This window comes from Talpa europaea, assembly GCF_964194135.1.
Source record: "Talpa europaea genome assembly, chromosome: 2".
In the NCBI taxonomy this organism is placed as follows: Eukaryota; Metazoa; Chordata; class Mammalia; order Eulipotyphla; family Talpidae; genus Talpa; species Talpa europaea.
In genome coordinates this window covers 52,894,616-52,915,158 of record NC_140068.1, presented here as the reverse complement: position 1 = coordinate 52,915,158, position 20,543 = coordinate 52,894,616, and the positions used below count along the sequence as shown (strand labels likewise).

Here is a 20,543-nt window from a genome sequence, read left to right as displayed (position 1 = left end):
ATTTACTATCTGGAGTTCAGCATTTAATATTTGTTTTGAGTATGAAATAAGACATGGTTCAGAAAGACAAAACTACCAAGAAAGTATGCTCAGAAGATTTTTATTCCCCCAACCCTGTTACCCCATTCTCTTCCCCCCTCCTTATTTTTCTACTTGTTTCCTCCTTATTCCCTGCAGATAATCAGCCTTATTTATTCATATGTTTCTTTTGCTCACCTGAAAAAATTTTTTTTTTCTAATACCATTTCACTTTTTTCACTTAATATATCTGGAAAATCACTTTGTCATTTTTAAGGAGTGTTTTCTCATTTTTTTCAACTGAAATTTTTACAGTTATTTTAAAACAGTGCTGTATATGAATTTGTTTTGTTGGGTATACATTTTCAAGGTAAACTCTATGAAGGATCACTAAGTCAAAAGGTAAATAAATGGGTGTAATTTTATTAGATTCTGCTAAATTCCCAAAATGACTATATAGATTTACATTCACTTAGCAACATATGGGAGCACTTGTTTTCCCACTGTCTGCCAGCAATTGTATTTTCATACTTTTTATTTATCTCATAGATGAGAAATTATACCTTTGTGTGTCTTTAATTTGCTTTTTTCTAATATTGAGCTCTATATTGCAAGTATTTTTACTCATTTTTTTAGTTTATAGTGTCCTTAGATATATATTTAAAATTTTATGTAGTTATTTTAAATCTTTCCTTTTGTTACACCTGAATTTTGAGGTATAATTATGATTTCAACTGTCCTTATGAGATTATAAGGGAACTCAGGTGGGATTATTTTAATAATTTGTATGATTTTTGAGCTCTATAATTTGCATTATTTTGGGTCAGATTGAGGTGATTAGTAGGGGAGATATTCAAAATCCCTAATTCAAAAGTAGCAACAAAGAAGCTGGGAACATGGCAGCTGAGAAAATGAGCAGAACTTCCTGCAATGTTATGGCTCTGTGGGACCAAAATTGGAATTCAGAGATGCTGGACCTTTGAGCCCAAAGAGTAGGGAAATTTCTGTGACTTTGACTTCAGAACCTGTGGGTATAAGGGAGTATGAATGAATCAGAAATAGACAAAATATTCATGAGGACTCAAACCCAGTTGTCAAGATTTCAGTTTATGATTAGATTAATGAGATGGTCTTTCATAAGTCATCAAGAAGCAACAGTAAACTTCTCTTAAGGAAAATAATATGTAGAGGCACAGTGTCTCTAAAAGTTTTCATATATGGTGACATTTAATCAAAAATATGCTAGCATTTAAAAGAGTGATTGTCAACAAAACCACAGTAAGAAAAGAGAAAGAATAAATATGTACAAAACAGTATTATAAAGTTTAAGGTATATAAAAAAAGTAAAATAGTCCCAAATAGAGGCACAAAAGTTGGGAAGGGATAAAGGAATTAATATCTTCAAAGTGTGCATTTTATGTTTGAAAAATAGTAAAGCTCTAATTCATACTAGATGTTGACAAGAATGTATGCCATAATTACTAAGATCAGCAATGGCAAAGATAATTGTAATTAACAAATGGGGGGAAATAAAGATTAAAGAGAAAATAGTGTATAAGGAGGCTAAAAAAATGCTAAGTATATTTAAAGCTGTAATAACATGTTGTTATTACATGAATTCTAAATGTGCTGACTACTACAGTTATTGGACAAAAACTAAGACTTCTTATATTTAACGTGACAATAAAATCATGAAAATATAGTCTGTGCATATATTAACCAAGTGAAAACTGTTGTAGCTATATTAATATTAAACAATTTAAGTCAAAACCCATTAGTAGAAAAGGAAAGAAACATTTCATTATAAAACAAGATTTAATCTTCAGGAAAATAGAGTTCCTAAGTTGAATAACAGCAATTAAAATAATGTAAACATTTATAGATATGACATATGATAGTGAGGAATTTTTAACACAAGCAAAGAAAGGTGATGATATGCTTGACCTGTGTAGAACTCAGTAACCAGTATCTGCAGAATATACTTTTCAGTTACATGTGGAACACATACAGTTGGTTTGTAAGTTGAACCTTAAAGCAAATGTCAATGTATTTGAAAAGATTGAAATTTACAGGGGATGTTTTGTGTGGATTCACACTAGAAGTAAATAATAAAAATATAACTAGAAAGTCTTCCAAATATAATGCATTTATGAATAAGTCATTAAAGAAGAAATCATGGAAATTTGAATGTATTTGGAATTTAATGGTCATGAAAATATAGGTGTGTATATATTGCTGAAGATGTACTTAGAGATAAAGTTGTATTACTACATTTTTAGGAAACTGTAAAGGAGAATTCGGGTATGGCAGCAGCACTGGTACACTGAATCTTCTGAAATAAATTCCAAAACATTACAATAGTAAAAGCAATCATTTGCCACAAAACTGGTGGCAAGTTACCTCTATAGACTCCAAAATGCAAGGGAGTAGGGACAGCTCACCAACAAGTGTAAGTTTGTTTTTTTTTTTATAGAGGCATGTTTTATTTATTTTGTTTTGTTCGTTTGTTTGTTTTGTTTATACATGCACTGGGTACAGTCAGAAGTGCGGGAGGGTGAGAGAATTCACCAGAGCGGGGAGCAGAGCAGGCAGAAGGACCGAAGTACACTGCTGAGGGGAGCAGCGGGCGGCAGGAGAGGTCTGCGCGCCAAGTGGGACCCTCCTCCGGTGGCCGGGGAGCAGCCGGGGATTGAACCGGCACCGCATAGGCCGCGGGCAGCTTGGCAACCCAACGCTCAACCGCTGCGCCACCGGGGAGGCCCAACAAGTGTAAGATTTGTATAGTCTTTGTGTTTGTGCTGGAGAAAGTAGAGGGAAGCATTGGTGTACCTTGCTTACTGGAAAGTGGAAAATCTCTTAAGATGTTAACTGGGAAGAGTCACAGTACAATTTGAAAATAGTAGCTACAGTGAGGGGAGGGAGACTTTGAAATCTTTTATCTATAGTAATTAGATTAGGATGGTTTCAAAGAACACTGGAAAAACTAAGTACCTAGAGCTCATTTTCAGGACAAAGTTCCATACTCAAGAGTGACTTATAGAAATAACTTTCAGATAACTCCATGTTAGTATTTTGTTTACAAGTCTTCAGTGCTCCCCTGTTTATCAGAGTAAGATAGTGTGTTTCTAATATGCCACTACAGCTTTACTTCACCATCTTGTTTTCTCTGCATTTTTTCCATAATTGTATCTTTTCATGTCCAGGATGTCTTAGAACATTTTGTTTCCTCTGACACTTGTGGCCATTTACTGTTTTGTCTTGTTTTTCTCTGAAAAGTTTGTTTCATTTGTTTATATGTTTTCCATTTCTCTTTTGGAACATTTCTTCACTGAGTTAGTCATCTGTATATTTCTCTTTTTCATGGACTCAACACCTTGGTCATAAGAACCATGTCTTACTGATCAATGAATTCCATGTGCTCCATGGCATACTCCTTTTTACATAATATAATTGTTCAACTGAAACTGAGTCACACATCTTTTACTTTTTGTTTTCTAGATTTTTTTTTTTAATTTCAGCCAAATGAAATAAAATTTTGTTTCTTGGAAAACAAGTATTCAGTTGTTTGCCTTAAAGTCGACTGTGTTTCTTTCATAATGCTTGTTTTAGTTTCCTATGTTGTTCATTGATTACATTTAATACTTAGCTTGTTGGTGTAGTAACAGTGTATCCATGCAATAGTATTAAAATAAAAACTGTTTAGGGAGTCCCTAAATTAGAGTCTTAGGACCAACAGGAAGTATTAATTGGGTAACTTATTTTCAGAGTTTAGAAGGAGAATCTTTGCTACAAAAATATTTCATCACACTAGTGAATTAATATAAAACAAAATCCCCATCTGCCATTCCGCACCTCATCAACCCTCATGTACCAATTATTTGCTGTAAGCCCATTTTCATGGTTTTTTATAAGGGAAAGACAAAGAACTGATGTGTTAGAATGCAGAGATACAAAAGAGGTAGGTCTGAGGTAAAGTGTCAGAAGATTTTGTACTCAATATTGTTTCCCAAGAGTTTTACATGTTTTATATAATCATATATGTATTATAAGTAAATATAAGGCATGCATACATCAATATATGACATGCATATTACATATTCATGTGTTCATCGTGTCCAATATTGTTTCCTCACTTGCAAAGTCTTTTACATCTGTTCATTCTCCCTACTTGCCTGTTAAAACATCAAATGATGCCAGCATTGTGGTTCTAAATCCAGAACTGGAGAATGTTTACTAAACACAACCTTACTTTCCTTTCCCTTTGAATTCATTGACCATAAATATCAAATGGACACTCACGATTGCTTAATAACTCTTACCAAAACCCAGTATGTTCACTTTTCTAACCTCATATGATTTTTCATTCTTTTCATCAAACCTGCTACCATAACACCAGCTTCCTTTGATTTCTTCAGATAGTCATGTCTTTATAGAAACAATCATTTGAAAACACCCTGAACTTTTTAAGAAATTAACTAACCTCTAAACATACACCTTTTTATATTGCCATTATTTCCATTTTTATATATTAACACATGTATGTATATGTACACACATGTATATGTACCCAAAGCATGTGTGTGTATATATATATATTTATGATATATAGTAATAACATTAAATAGAATTGTAAAATAGGAAAAACAAAATTAATATTGTAGGTGTTCTGTTTTGGAAAAACTATAAAGAAAAGTAAAGGAATGGTACGCACAAAAGTCAAATGGTTGCCTTTAGGAAAAAGGGACAGGTTTGGTAATTGGCAGAGAGAACAAGATGTGAAGATGGACTTTTAAACTGGCAATTTTATTTACAAATGTTTGTGTTGGAAATTATAAATGTTTTGTATTAATCTTTTGGTATGATATAGTTCACAAATAGTCTAAACTTAAAATTTGATTTTTACTTTTGAAAGAAATATGCTTTCTCATCTTAGTTTTTCTTGCAAGTATCTTGCATATGTACACATAATAGAAGCAGCTATTTGTAGAAAGTATCTGTGTGTATGTATGTGACAACATAACTTGCTCATTAAAGTTTTATTAGTTTATTTTAACTTAATTCTTAAATAGCAACATATATCATAGAAAGTCACATTTTGTAAATATATTTCAACTTTTCACCAACTACCTGTCTAACAAGAAATTTCTACCTAAAAATAGACTTTATCTGTATGTGTGCATAAGGATACATAGTTATATATACATATGTCTGTACATATATGCATATATACATGCTTATTAAAACAGACATGCCATATCATTTTAGAAGTTATAAGTTAATGTTTATAACTTGTGTTCAGTAAGATTTTCTAAATTATGAAGTAATACTATTAAATTGGAAACTTATGATTTGAGATCATTTTTCTCCATTTTTCTCATTCTACTCCATTTCAAAAATCATTTAAAATATGATTACACTTACTTCCTTCTTGTAAAATTGTTACTTTAGTTTAAAAAAAGTATTGAAAATCCATTTAGTTACAAGTTTTTTAATATACTCCTAAGTTCTTTTTAAAAACTTTGAACCTTTACTTTTATGTTAAGAAAAGTTTACTCCGCATATATATAGATTCCCTTTCTATATTCAGTATGTGCAAAATTTGCCCAGATGTTGAAAACTCTATTCATTTTCTTCAATAAAATTCCTAAAATATTCGTAGGAAAAAATGTAATTGTGATATTTCCAAATAATTTCCATTTACCCTAGCCATATACAGGTCTTTTTGCAGACACCGGTGTTTAATGATAACATACCATAATGCACATTAAAAATTTTTGAGTGTAATGAACTTTATGGATTTTAGTTTTCATATTTAATACAGTGGAAATATTGTTAAGATGATTTACTAATTACCATTTTTCAATAAATTACAGCTAACCATTTACCATTTTGGAGTTTAAAGTTTGTCATCATGGTAAAGTTTCGAAGAAGGACTTGCATCATTTTGTCACTTTTTATTCTATTTATTTTCTCTCTGATGATGGGTTTAAAAATGCTGAGACCAAATACGGCTACTTTTGGAGATCCTCTGGGACTTGATCTTCTTCCATATCTTCGTAAACGAACATCTAACTTGGGAAAAAATTTGGATTTCCAAAAGAGTGACAAAATCAACAGTGAAACAAATACCAAGAATTTAAAAAGTGTTGAAATCACTGTGACACCTTCCAAAGCCTCTGAACCTTACCTGGAAGAACAGTCACCTCCGAATTATTACTTACATGTATTTTATTATAGCTGGTATGGAAATCCAAAATTTGATGGTAAATATGTACATTGGAATCATCCAATCTTGAAGCATTGGGACCCTAGATTAAACAAGAATTATCCACAGGGGAAACATAAGCCCCCAGACGACATTGGCTCCAGCTTTTACCCTGAGTTGGGAAGTTACAGTTCTCGGGATCCTTCTGTCATCGAAACTCACATGAAACAAATATACTCAGCTTCAATTGGTAATTATTTTATTTTATGTATATATTTAGGAATACATACATACATGTATGTATGTATTTGTAGAACATTAATTACTCATTTGTCTTCACATTGTTACAATTTTTGATATACAAACTTCAAATTAAACTGTATATATATTTAATTTGGAAAAGGGAGGAATATTTTTAAAAAATTATTGAAGTAACATTTGGTTTATAACATAGTTTCTGCTGTAAATCATTATAAATCAACATCTTTATAACATTCAATTTTTCACTAGTAGTCTAAATTCATCTTTACCATAAACTTGATCCTTTTCCCTCCTATGTCCACCCTCCTTCCCCTTTCCCTCTTGGTAACCATTAATTTTTCTTAGAATATAAGTTTATTTTTGTTTTATTTAGTTTACTTCTATATGTACCACACCAGTGAAATTATATGGTATTTTTCTTTGACTTGTTGCAGTAAGCATATAAACCCTTTCGGTACATTCATGTTGTTGCACAAGGAAGACTGCATATTTTTTAATAGCTGAGTAGTGTTGCAGTGTGCACATATACATCTTTTATCCACTCATCCTGCTGTGGACACTTAGGTTGGTTTTCTCACCTCTTCTGTTGTAAATACCACAATAAACATGGGATGTGTATATCTTTGCATTAGTGTTTTCATATTCTTTGGATAAATATCCTAAAATGGGATAAGTGGGCCACAATTTGTTTCTCTTGGGGTTTTTTTGAGGAATCTTCATATTTTTCCTATAATGGCTGCACCAGTTTACCTTCCCACCAACGTGTTCAGTCTTCCCTTCTTTCCACATCCTTTCCAACATCTGTCATTTCTTGTCTTTTGAATAATAGCCTTTCACACTGGTGATTAGGTGACATTTTTGTTTTGACTTGCATTTACCTAATAAGAAATGGTGAACATTTTTTTCATTTGCCTGTTGGGCCTTTGCATATATTCTTTGGAGAATTGTTTATTCACATCCTCTGCCCATTTTTTTTTTTTTTAATTTGGTGGCTTGGGTTTTGTTTGTGAGTTTTTTTTAATTCTTTATGTATTTTGGATATTAACCCTTGTTAAATGTATAATTTGGAAATAACTTACCTCTTAGTAGAATGTTTTTTTCATTTTGATGATGATTTCTTTAGCTGTGCAGAAGTTTTTTAGTTTCATGTTATCTGTTTTTTAATTTTGCTTTTGTTTGCCTTGGAATTTAATCCTCAAGATGTTTTAAAGGACACTGTCAAGGTGCATATCACATGTTTTCTTCTGTATACTATATGGTTTTAGGTCTATATGCAAGTCTGTAATCCATTTTGAATTAATTCTCTTAAATAGTGGTCTAGTTTTCATTCATGTGAATGTCTAGTTTTGTTAACATTTATTGAAGAGACAGTGTAAATGAGCATGTTTATATACTGTATATACTTTCTTTGCTATATTGTATGCTCTTGGTTCCTTGTCATTAATTAGTTGTCCGTATATGCATGTTTATTTCTGGACTTTAGATCGCTGGATCTTTCTTCTACTACCATGCTGTTTGATTACTATTTTGTAATATAATTTGAAGTTGAGGAGCCTGATTACCCCCATCACCTCTGTTTTTATCTTTTCCCTAGGATATTTTAGTTTTTGGGTTCTTTTGTATGTTTTTGTTTTCAAATGTACAGACGACTACAATTTTATGTGGCATAATTTCAAAAATTGGAATTTCTGTGCATAGTTAATTTAGCATTCTTTCCAAATTTTATTAAATCATGAGTTACATAAGATATAATGAATTCTCCCACTGTAAGTATACAGTTCAGTAATGTTTGTCAAAGGCATACACCATGTTTATATATCACCCAATCCTGAAGTAAGCTGTTGTACAGACTAAAAGGTTTTGTCATGTTGTTTTATTTAGCCCAGCCCTCACCCTACAAAATTATAAATCTGATTTCTTTCAGTGTAGTTGTTTGATCACTTTAAATTTTCAGACTCATCCAGCATGTGCATGTGTTTTATCTTTTGCTTAGCATGATATTTTCAAATTTACCTATGTTAACTGTATCCGTAGTTTAGTTGTTATTGCTATGTAATATTCCATTGAATGAATTTTAGCAATTTGTTTCTGTATTCTTGATGGACATCTAGGCTATTCCAGATTTTAGATAGAGCTTGTTTTTCCTTTTTAAACTAGACTGACAACCTCTGTGGTTGTTTTTAAATGTTTTGTTTTGCTATTTTTCCTATCTTCTATTTTTTGTGTCTTTTCCTGTTTTATATTAAATATTTCATGTTTTGTTCTCTTCTTATTACATATATTCTTTCATTTGTTTTATGAATGCCTTTCAGGTTTACAACATGCACCTTTAACTTAACCAATTAGAAATCATCAGTTATTCTGATTGGTGTTCCACAGTCCCCTCAACTTTCTCTTCCCTCTAACTTCTAGCATTCCAGTTAATGCATAATCATAGTCTTCCACAGGCAAATAATGTGGAAAAAAATGTATATGATTGGATGCCTGAAAATTCTTCAAATCATCAATGTATCTTTTATAAAAACACTCCCTGTTTTGGTTCCCTTTGTCTCCAGTGTCCCTAGCAATAGGGCCACAAGAGAATTCATTCTCACATTTTTCCAGCTCTACAGTGGGCTCATGCTCACTGTCAAGCTGATAGGTATTTAGAAACATACGGGCTTTATTTTCTTCTCCTCCCCCCCCCCCAAGAAAAAGAATTCTGGGAATCTGCACCATCTATATGTAAGGTGAGTTCTTTTTCTTGTGTGAAGTAATTTCTTTACTATTTAAAAAAAAATACAACTGTCTAGTATATACTTAATAGCACTAGCTTTTAGGTTCTGACATAAAATATGACAAAGTAGGATTAGTAAATTCAAAATGAGTGTATTGTAAACTTTGGGGGGAAGAGCAACTTTCAAGTGACTTCCTATTTTGTGCAAAGACATTGTAACAGTCATCTGTTCATTTTTGTTGCTATAAAAGTTATGTCTGATTGACAGAAAAAATGGATAGTCATCAATTATTTTGTTTCCTCAATGCAAAGTGAACTGTAGTATACAGTGAGATTTCCTTCAGCTGTTGTGTTATATTTACATATGTATGATAATATTTATGATGTATATGATGACACAATACATATGCTGTAATTCTATAAACTTTTTTAGGTTAGAATTCTTTCATTTTCCAATTTTTTTTTTTAATTTCCACCCATTATGATCTCTTACTCCCCCTTTGTCCTTTTTCCCTTCCTCTTAATCGGAGAACCCTCAGTTCCTTTATTAGTGTCCACTAGTTTTTATAAGTATTTTGCTTTGTTAAACTCTCTCCTAGGTAAATGCTCCCTAATTACCCTTGGTATTTCGACTTTCTTCACTGCAGATGAATCCATCCAGTTCCTTCTGTTTTGTTTTATTTGACAACCTTTTGTCTTTTATTAAGACTGAAAAACATCTCATTATGTGGATGTTCCACATTCTCTTAATTCACTTATCTATCCTTGTGCACTTAGGTTGTTTCTACATATCCAATACTATAAGGATTGCTGCAGTAAACATTGTAGAATGTATGTTTTTGAGTTGATGGTTTTATGATCTTCAGATCAATACCCAAGAATGGACTCCTGGGGCATATGGTACTTCCAATTTTATTTTTTATAAGTAAATCCAAATTGCTCTTCAGAATGGCTGCACCAGTTGGTATTCCCATCACTATAGTTTACCTCTTTTCTTCACATCCTTTCCAGCACTTGTTTTTTTGGGTTTTAAGTCTGTGTCATTCTCACAATGTGAGCTGATATCTCATTGTAGTTTTGACCTGCATTTTCCTTATTAAAAGCAATGACCATTTCTCCATGTCTGTCCTCATCTTGTGGATAATTTCTTTGTGAATCCCCCAATTGATGAAGGAATGGACAAATCTGTTGTTCACTTATTGGTTATATTTTTTTAATTGTTTATCTTGGATATTCACCACTTGTCAGTTGTGGCATGTCTGAATATTTAGTAGGGTGTCTTTTTAATCTATTTTTTTTCGCTGCATAAAAGTTTTTAAATTTGAAATAATCCCAATAGCGTCTCTTTGTTTTTCCTCTTTACCATAAGGGTCAGGTCTCCCAAACATCTTTTTTTCATTGATGTCATAAAATATATTGCCAGTGTTTTTCTTCTGTATATTTTGTTACATGTTTTATATCTAAGTCTTTAGTTCATTATAAATTTATTTTTATATAATGGAATGGAGAGAATGATGCAACTTTTTTTTTTTTTTAACATATGGACATCCAGGTTTTCAAGCACTATTTTCTAAAGAGATTGTCCTTTCTGCATTGTGTGATCATGGCTCCTTTATCATGAATTATTGATATATGCATGGATTTATTCTGAACTTTTGATTCTATTCCATTGATTCATGTGCCTATTTTTATTCTGATACTATATTGTTTTAATTACTTTTACTTTATGCTATAAAGTTAGGTATTATCATCACTTTGCTTTTTCTCAGGATTGCTTTCCAGACCTTTTATCTTACAAATTTTAATGTTTTTTTTTTCAATTTCTTTGAAGAACATTGTTGATATTTTATGAGGATTGCATTAAATTTATAGATTGCTTTTGGTGGAGAAGTCATTTTGACTATACTCCATGTACTGGGAGTCTTTTTATCTTCTTATGGTATATATTCTTTAATAACATCTATTTTCATTGTGTAAGTTCTTTATTCCATAGTTAGATTCTTATTTAATTCTTTTGAATATGATTTTGAATGGAAATAATTTCTTCTTACTCATTATTTGTATAAATACTTAAAAGACTTTTTGTCTGCAAATGATGATGTTTTACTTGTTTTCTCACCTTGTAGGATTGTGAAAACTTTATTCCACTATTTTCTTGACTTTGGAGAGGTACTGACAAAAATCTCAGTAAAACCTGATTTGTGTGGCTTTGTAAATTACCCTTTCTTAGTTTCATGTAAATTTTTTTCCTTTACTTTTGATTTTTGATAATATACCAGTGATGTGTCTTGGTGTTGGTCATTTTGCATTTAGAAATGTGGGTGTCCTCTGCTCCCTGGATATCTATGTTTAATTCATTCTTTAGGCTTGTATTGTTACTGTTTCTTTGAATAGGGTCTCTCCTCTCTTCTCTCTACAGCATCTGGAATATCTACTATCCTAATGTTTTGTCATTCCTCCTGTCTTGTTTTTCTTTTTCTAACTGGGTGATCTGTGCATTTGAGTCTTCTATTTCTGAAATTCATTCTTCTTCCAGTTTGATTCTATTGAAAGCATTTCCAGTATTATTTTGTGTTCTTGTGTTATTTTCAATTCTTTAGTGAGGAGACCTCTTTGTATTTCGGTCTCCTTTATCTATGATTTTGCACCTGCCTATCTGCTTTTGACTGATGTTCCTGTAGCTCATTTTGCATTTTTAATACTTTTTTTTTAAGATTTTGTCTGAAAGGTCCTCCAGAACTTATACTTCTTTTGCTTTTCCATTTATGTTTAGATTTTTCCTGCTTAAGTATGTGTGTTGCCTTACTTGTTTTTTTTGTTGTGGTTGGGGCATTGCAGATTTAGTTTTATTTCTTACTTTACTTTGGCATGAGGTAGGGGCAGAAAGATAGTTGGGGGCTTAAAAACTCTCAGTCTTGTTGAGGAGTGAGGTTCGTCACCTCTGCCTCCTCTTCTCTCTCTCCATCGTACAGTGATTCAGTTGCCCTGACTTCCCTGCTGCTCCTTTCTGCCACAGATTATTGTCTGTGAAACTTGAGTCTCTCATGAGGGGGCTAGTTCTGGTCTACAAGGCTCATGTTCCAGGACTCAGTTGGGCCTGGCAGGCAGGAGGCAGGAGGATATGTGCCTGATTACCTGGCTATGGCTGGCTCAGCAGTCTCCATGGCTGCCACACCACCTCCAAGGGATTTGACTTAATAAGCTTTGTGTGTCTGCTTGATACTTTCCAAGGGATTGGTGAGTTCTCTGACTTGCCATTTTCTCTACTGTTAGGCTTGCATGGAATATGGCTTGACTTTGCCTGTTGATTCTTTGATCTCTTACTTCTGGGAATGAGGTGGGAGGAGAACATTCCTTGCCAGAGCTGATAGAGGACTTTCCAGTGTCCCAGGTTGAACCCATATCTGTGCATGTCTGCATTTGCTTTCTGAGAAGTCCTTCCAGGGAGATACCCCATCATGCTGTGGATAGCCTACTCCCGGCCACTTCTGCTGGCGCAGGTGTCTACTTTTCCAGCCACCCTCCTGTTTTCCTCTTCCCTGCCTTTCCCCGCAGCAAGTCACCAGTCTCCGTGTTAGTTTTCTAAGGGAAAGTCCTAGCAGTTTCTTGGGGAACCTTCCCAATCTACCTGAGAAAATATAATTTTATAGTTTTTAGGGGAAAAGGTGATCCCAAATTCTCTTCCCCCATGATGTGGCTGGAGTCCTGTGCTGTGTATTAGACCTCTAGGTTTTATTTAGCTACTAGTTGCAGGCGTGTCCCTTTCAAACAACATCTTTCCCATTTCTCCACTCCAGGACCCCTAGCCACCAAAATCCTACTCTGGTTTTTCAAGTCTGGTTGTTGGTTTGTTTTGTGGTGTTTTGTTTTTGTTTTTGTTTTTTTTTGTTTTTTTGACTCCACATATGAGAGAACTATCTGGCAGTATTTATCTCACTTGATATAATGTCCTCAAGATCTATCCATGTTGCTGCTGTAAATGACAGGATTTTCTTTTTTCAGGGCTAAATAGAAGTTGTATTGTGTAGTTATTTTACTGTATCTTCTTTATTCATTCACTTGTTGATGGATCTTTCCCTTGGCTATTGTGAATAAATCTTCAGTAAAGGTGGGAATGCATGTGTGTATCTCTGTAATTTGTTTGCATTTCCTTTGGATATATACTCAGAAGTATGGTTCCTGGATTATGGTAGTTCTATTTTTAATTGTTTGAGAAAATACTGTTCTCCATAGTGACTGATTTAGTTAATTATCACCAAAAATGTGAAAGTTTTTTCTTCACAATCTTGCTAGTACTTTCTCTCTCTCTCTCTCTCTCTCTCTCTTTCTCTCTCTCTCTCTCTCTCTTCCTCTCTTCCTTTTGGCCTGGTTTTATTAATTATAAATTTATTTTCTGTGGTGGTATACTTTGTTTTCCTACCTATTTATCTTTTGTGACTCTGCTATATATTTTTGCTTTGTCACTACCATAGCCTTTACAGAAAACATCTTACAGAATAGCCCATTTTAAGCTTATAGTAACTTACGTTTGATTGCCTATAAAGTCTCCATCCTTTTACTGCCTTTTACATTATTGATGTCACAATTCACCTCCTCTTGTGTTTTTGCTAACAATTTATAGCACCTATAGTTATTCCTATTAGTCTTTTTTTCTTTTAACCTTTATACTATAGCTAACACACCATCCTAATACAGAGTTACAGTTTCGTCAGTGTGACTGTATATTTTTCATCCTTACCAGTGTGTTGTCTCTTTGCATATTTTCATATGCTGTTCAGTGTCTTTTTTTTTTTTCTTAAGTTTGATAGACTTTTTTCCCAGCATTTTCTCCACGAAAGGCTAGTGGTTGTGTATTCACTTCCTCAACTCCCTCAGCTTATTTTTCTTTGGAAAGACTTCATCTCCGTTATGTCTGAAGAATACCTTTGCCTGATAAAGCATTCTAGCCTACCTTTTTTTTTTTTTTTTCAGTATTTCAAATATGTCACTTTCTCCTTGTCTGTTAGTTTCTTGTGAGTAATCTGTTGATAGCCTAACGTGTGATCCTTTTATGTTCATACACACACTGCACATATACCCCCACGAAGCTTCCTCCTAGTTCCCTTTAAAATTTGTCATTGATTTGTGACTGCTTAATTATGTGGGTTTTTTTGGGTTTTTTTTTTTTTTTTTTTTTTTTGAGAACATCTTTGCAGTGAAATAATAGAGTAATCTATTACCTTCATAAATCTGTCCATGCCTTTCCTCAGATTTGGGAAGTTCTCAGCTACTCTTTAAATAACTCTCTACCCCTTTCTCCTTTTCTCTCTGGAATTCAATTATTCTGATAAGTCTTTTTGATGGCTACCATAGAAAACATAGATTTTCTTCATTCTTCTGTTATTTCAAACTATCCCCAGGTTACCTTTTTTTTTTTTTTCTGTCACATCTGCCCCGTTACGTGTGCTTTCTACTTCATATAGTCATGTGTCATCTAACAATGAAAATACATTCTAAAAATGTGAAGTGAATGCAATTTTGTCTTTGTGGAATGTCCTAAGAGTGTCCTTACACAAACTTAGATGGTATGGCCTGTTATATACTGAGTACTTATAGTATATACCCTATTCCTCCTGGGCTGCAAACCTGAGGAGCATGCCTGTTACTACTGAACACTCCAACTGTAGTTGCAGTGTAATAGTAAAGTTTAAAAAATTACATCATAAAAGGTAAAATGTGTTAGTTTGTATAGAACACTTACCGTTCATTAATAATGGAGCTTGCAGGTCTAGGAGTTGCTCTGGATGAGTTGGTGAGTTGAGTTTTGCATAAATGATGGCCTAGAATATTACTGTATACTACTGTAGACTTTCTTTTTTTTTTTTTTTTTTTGGTGGGACCCTCACCAGTGGCCCTGGATCGAACTGGTGCTGCAGAGGCTGCGGGCAGCCTCGCAACCCAGCACTTAACCGCTGCACCACCAGGGGAGGCCCTACTGTAGACTTTCTGTATACTGAACATCTGGGCTAAACAAATTTATAAATGTCTTCAATTAGTCTTTAGTTTATTTATGTACAAGATATTTTCTTCATATCCTTATTATATATATTTTTTTTACTCTTTAATATTTCTGTTAAAATGTAAGATAGAAACATACACATTAACCTAGGCCTTCATAGTTGGGTATCATCAAGATCAGTACCACCTCCACGGTTTTTCCCTCTAGAGAGTGAATATTTTTAAGCATTTGTCTTTTCTGATTCTTAAAATTTACTTAACTGCTTGTTGGAAACTACTTCTGATTTCCACAAGTTGGTCTAATATTATAGCTTAAGTTGATATTGGCTTACTTGCCTAGACTGTGCTCTGTTTTCTTAATGTACTCTGTTTAACCAGAGCTCATGTTCAAGGGCTCTCTTGGGAGCAAGTATAAGGAGCTGGTAGCAGAGTTGGGGAGTTGTGGGTTTACTATTCAGTGTATTGTGGGTACCCACAGATCTGGAATAGATACCGTCATAGGCTGTCACAGGTGGACTTTTGCTGAAGGCAATCCCTGTTCCTCCTTTTAAAAATGGGCTGGCAGCCCTCCAGTCCATCTGGTGCTTTTCCTAATAAACCTGTCCTTTTAAAAAGTAAAAAAAAAAAAGAAAAGAAAAACCTAAATAAAAATGACTTCAGCTGTTCATGAGCCAAAGAACGTGGTATTTTCAAGCTTGGGTGAATAGGAAACATTCTTGGTGCCTCCAAAAAGGAATTTAGTTAAACTTAGTAATTTAAATTTAGCCTAATGACACTCATGTTACATTCTGACCTATAGAACTGTAAGATAATGAATTTGTATTTATTTTAAGTCACTTAATTTGTTATAGCAACAATAAAAAACTAATATACTTAATTTTCAAGACAAAGTGAATTATGTTTGTCTGCCATTTCCTTTAGTCTCACATTAAATATTTGAGTCTCTACTATTCCCAACCTATGATAGATTCTAGGGAAATAAAGATAAATCTCATCCCCCAATCTTTCCTTTGTGTTTGTCATTGGGTACTTCAAAATCACTACATGGGGCCTCCCCGGTGGCGCAGCGGTTGAGCGCTGGGTTGCGAAGCTGCCCGCAGCCTCTGCAGCACCGGTTCGATTCCCAGCTGCTCCCCGGCCACCGGGCGAGGGTCCCACATGGTATGCAGACCTCTCCTGCCGCCCGCTGCTCCCCTCAGCAGTGTACTTCGGTCCTTCTGCCTGCTCTGCTCCCCGCTCTGGCTCTGGTGAATTCTCTCGCGCTTCTGACTGTACCCAGTGCTTGTATAAATAAATAAATCTTTTTTTAAAAAAAAAATCACTACATGGACGTAAACTTCAGGGTATTTCTGAAAGAACATGCTAGCTTTCTTTATATTTAAATCTGTATCTTTTGGCTTTAAAATTGCATATAATAGTAGCAATAGGACTTGTAATAAGATAAATTAAATTTTTTGAAGTTTAATTGGAACTTGATGTTAATGGTAACACTTAACATGTTAACTTGTGACTGAGGATCACCCAAGTGCCCAAAACTGATAAGGGGTGCAAACTTTGAAAGGGATTTAGCCATCTGTGTACACAAAGACAAAGGAAACAGTCTTAATGTGAAAGATTTTTAATAAAATTGGTGTGCATAGAGAGAGAACAAGAGAAGGATAGCCCAATAAAATTCAGAAAATTGCCCATCTCCTCAGGAGCAAATGTCCAGCCAAGTAGGGCTGGCATGAAGCAGAGCTGCTGAGGTCTGAATGCTTGCCAAGGTACCTTCTGTCAAAGAACTACAAGACAGATTAAGGCAGAGTCCAGAGAGCTGAGGCAGAAGGAAAATTTCAAAACTTGAAATACATCACATAATGCAACATGAAGCCAAGATAACTGTCATTGTCTCTGCCAAGCACCAGGACCAGATTCCCCATGTGTCTCATCCAGGGCTGTACATGTCTCTCCTCTGTTTCCTCCAGGTCCCTAGGTACAGGTCAAAACCAGAAAAACAAGCAACTCAGGCCTGCCCACCTTCTGTGTTATATAGGTATACTTACTGCTTAGCTCTGCCCCTACTTCCCAGCAGCTCCCCTGCTCAGGAAGTCCAGTTTCTGGCATATTGGGACTTGTAGTCAAAGATAGCTGTGTTTAAGGGTAGTTGAAGAAAATGGCACCTCCTTTTCACCAAAGTACCTCTGCAATAAATAGAAAGCCAAAACTTTTCATTTTAGAAACTAGTGTTTCTTAATTTCAAATTGACTTATATAATTGTAAATGGTGATAGTTTCAGATTGGTATAGATTTCTTAATCTGGTTCTTCAGATTGTTTTGTCTCATGGGAGTATTTGTTTTCTTGTTTTTTGGTGTTCCTTATAAATTTTTCTTGAAAGCATGTCATCTTTTGTAGGATTGTAAACATTTTTTGGTAAGTCTTTAATCCTGGAAAATGGGGCATGCCACTCTTTCTGCTAGGCCTATAGTGTGATTACCTAATGTTAAGTTTCATTGTTGAAAAGTCTTTCCTGTCACCATTGAAATCTTTCACTTCTATAAAAAAGATGACTGTATTGGTGTGGGTCTACTTCTGGATTTTATACTGATCTGTTTATGTCTGTACTTACAGCAATACCACCCTGTTTGGATTATTTTTTTGTAAGAGTTCTTGAAATCAGGGTGATTTCATTGTTCTCTTTCAAGATTGCTTTGGCTATTAGGGGATTCCTTTGCCTAGCTGTATCAACTGTTCCATATCTTCAAAATATTCTGTTGCAATTTTGAATGGAATTGCTCTGAATCTTTAGATCAATTTGGGGAAAATTGACACTTTAGGAATAGTGAATGCAATTAGCAATATTGAATAATGGCATATTGAATATTGCATTCCATGAGTATGTTTCTTACCATTTATTTAGGACCTAAATTTCTTTGAAGATTTTTATAATTTTCAGTGCACAGACACTGTACATACTTAAGTACTTTCTTAAGGGGATTGCTATCACAAATACATGTTTATTAAATTTTGATATTTGCTCATGAACATATGGAAATGCAATCTTAAAAAATTATTGACCTTTGTAGCTTGTGATTTTGATAAATTGTTAACTCTGGGACCATTTTTGTGGATTATTTTACTGTATAGACAATCAAGTTTGTAAATAGTTGATTTTGTTTTTCTTTCCAATCTCTATATCTTTGTTTCTTTTTCTTATTGTACTGGCTTAATTTTCCAGTATTTCGTGAATAGGCAGAGTAAGAAAGGTTGTCCTTGACTTGTTTCTGATCTCAGGGGAAAATTCTTTCACTACTAAATATTATGCTAAGATTTTTGTAAATACCATTTATCATATCAAGGGAGTTCACTTCTGTTGCTGCTGAGAGTGTTACTGCTGAGATGTGTTGAATTTTATCAAATGACTTTACCACATCTATTGATTTTTTTTCTTTTCATTTTTTTAGTTTACCACTTTAGTATATTTTAGCATATAGTTCAATGACATTAAATAATACCTAATATTATGGAATCATCACCCCATCCATCTCCTTACTCTTTTTCATCTTGCAAAACTGAAACTTGACCTCTTCCCTATTCCCTAATTTTCCAATTATATTCTACTTTTATTTACTCCAAGTACCTCATATAAATGGCATCTTACAGTATGTTTTTTTTTATTGGTATATTCCATGTAGCACAATGTAGGTTTATAAATGCTATTCCATATTTCAGAACTTCATTTTTAAGAGATTGAATAAAATTCCATTGCATGTATAGAAAACATTTTGCTTATTCATCTGTGGACATGGGTTGGTTCCACATTTCAGTTACTGTGAATAATGCTGCTGAGCACATGGATGTCCAAATATCTTCCGTTACCTACTCCAATTCCTTTTGATATATATCCAGAAGTGGAATTGCGGATTATTTGGTAGTTGTATTCTGTTTTGTTTTGTTTTGAGATACCATCATACTGTTTACAGCAGCTATACCAGTTCACATTCCCACAGTGAAGGTTCCCATATTCCATATTCTTGCCAACAATTATTTTCTGTTTTTCAATTGTAGCATTTTTTAAAAGTGCTTATTGGTCATTTGTAATTTTTTTTGAGAAATTCTGTTCAATTCTTTGCTATTTTTTAAATCTGGTGGTAGTTTTATTTTTGAGCTTTAGCTTTACACTATACATTCTGAATATTAATCTTATTGGATATATATTAGGCAAATACTTTGTGACATTCCATAGGTTGTACTTTTATTCAGTTGATAACATCTTTTGATGTGCAACTTCAACGCAAAGTTCAATTTTTCTCTTCTTTTTTTGTATACCAGAACCTTTGGTGTCATAGCACCAAAATTATTGCCAAATCCAAAGGTATGAAGCTTTTTCTGTTTTCTTCCAAGATGTTATTGTTTTAGGTCTAATATTTATATCCGTGGTCCACTTTGAATTTCTGTATATGATTTTATAGACAAGTGTTCAATGTCATTAATTTCCATGTGAATAGTTTTTGCAGCATCATTTATTAAAGGTCCTTTTGGCATCCTTATCAAAGTTATTTCTTGTCTCTATATACTACCCCATTTGTCTTCATACGGATATCACACTTTGTTAATTACCACAGCTTTGTAGTAGATTGTGAAATCAGGTAGTGGGAGTCTTTCAATTTTATTCATTTTTTCAACATTGTATTACTCTTCAGAGTCACTAGAATTTTGGATAGATTTTTCTTTCTCCTAAAACACCATTGGAATTTTAATAAGATTGTATTGAATCTAAAGATCACTTTGTGTGGCATTGGCATTTTAACCCAATTTTTCCAATTCATGAACATGAGGTGCATTTGTCTTCCTTTGCCTATTTTAGCACTGTTTTGTAGTTTTCATTGTACATATCTTTCACCACCTAGTTAATTTCTAAGTATCTAGTTCTTTTTGATGTTGTTCTAGATATAACTGTTTTTAATTTTCGTCATAGAAATGCAACTAATATTTGTGTTCACTTTGTATCCTGCTTTTTGCTGAGTGACTTTGTTCTAACAGGTGTTTTTATTTTTGAACTTTTAGTGCTTTGTGCATATAAGATTATGTTACCTATAAACCAGTAATTTTATTTCTTTGAAATTCAGATGCCTTTTCTTTGCCTTCTAATTATGCTAGCTAGAACCCCAGTAGTAAGCAGAAGTGCAAAAACAGTTGCTCTTGCTTTGTTCTTGATTTCAGAGGGCAAACCTTCAGTCTTTCACCATTGACTATGTTGTTCACTCTGGGTTTTCACATGTAGCTTTGACTATGCTGTGATAGTTTCCTTCTATTGCTAATGTTTTTTAGTATTTCTATCAGGAAACTATTAAGACACTTTTTCTGAT

The 20,543-nt window shown here is 33.6% G+C and overlaps 1 protein-coding gene across 2 annotated transcripts in view; it reads left to right on the top strand.

The window, feature by feature from the left end:
* Positions 1–5,831: 5,831 nt before the first annotated feature.
* MANEA (mannosidase endo-alpha) overlaps positions 5,832–20,543 on the top strand; it is a gene marked incomplete at its 3' end in the record, with an annotated part of 31,788 nt that continues 17,076 nt past the window's right edge. Inside the window, exon 1 of one of the 2 annotated variants that reach the window (XM_084228313.1) lies at positions 5,832–6,473. In XM_084228313.1, the coding sequence (XP_084084439.1) occupies positions 5,930–6,473 (544 nt within the window). In that variant the 5' untranslated portion in view covers positions 5,832–5,929. Of the gene's footprint in view, positions 6,534–20,543 lie in introns of both variants that reach the window. The other variant, XM_084228312.1, reaches the window with a different exon arrangement.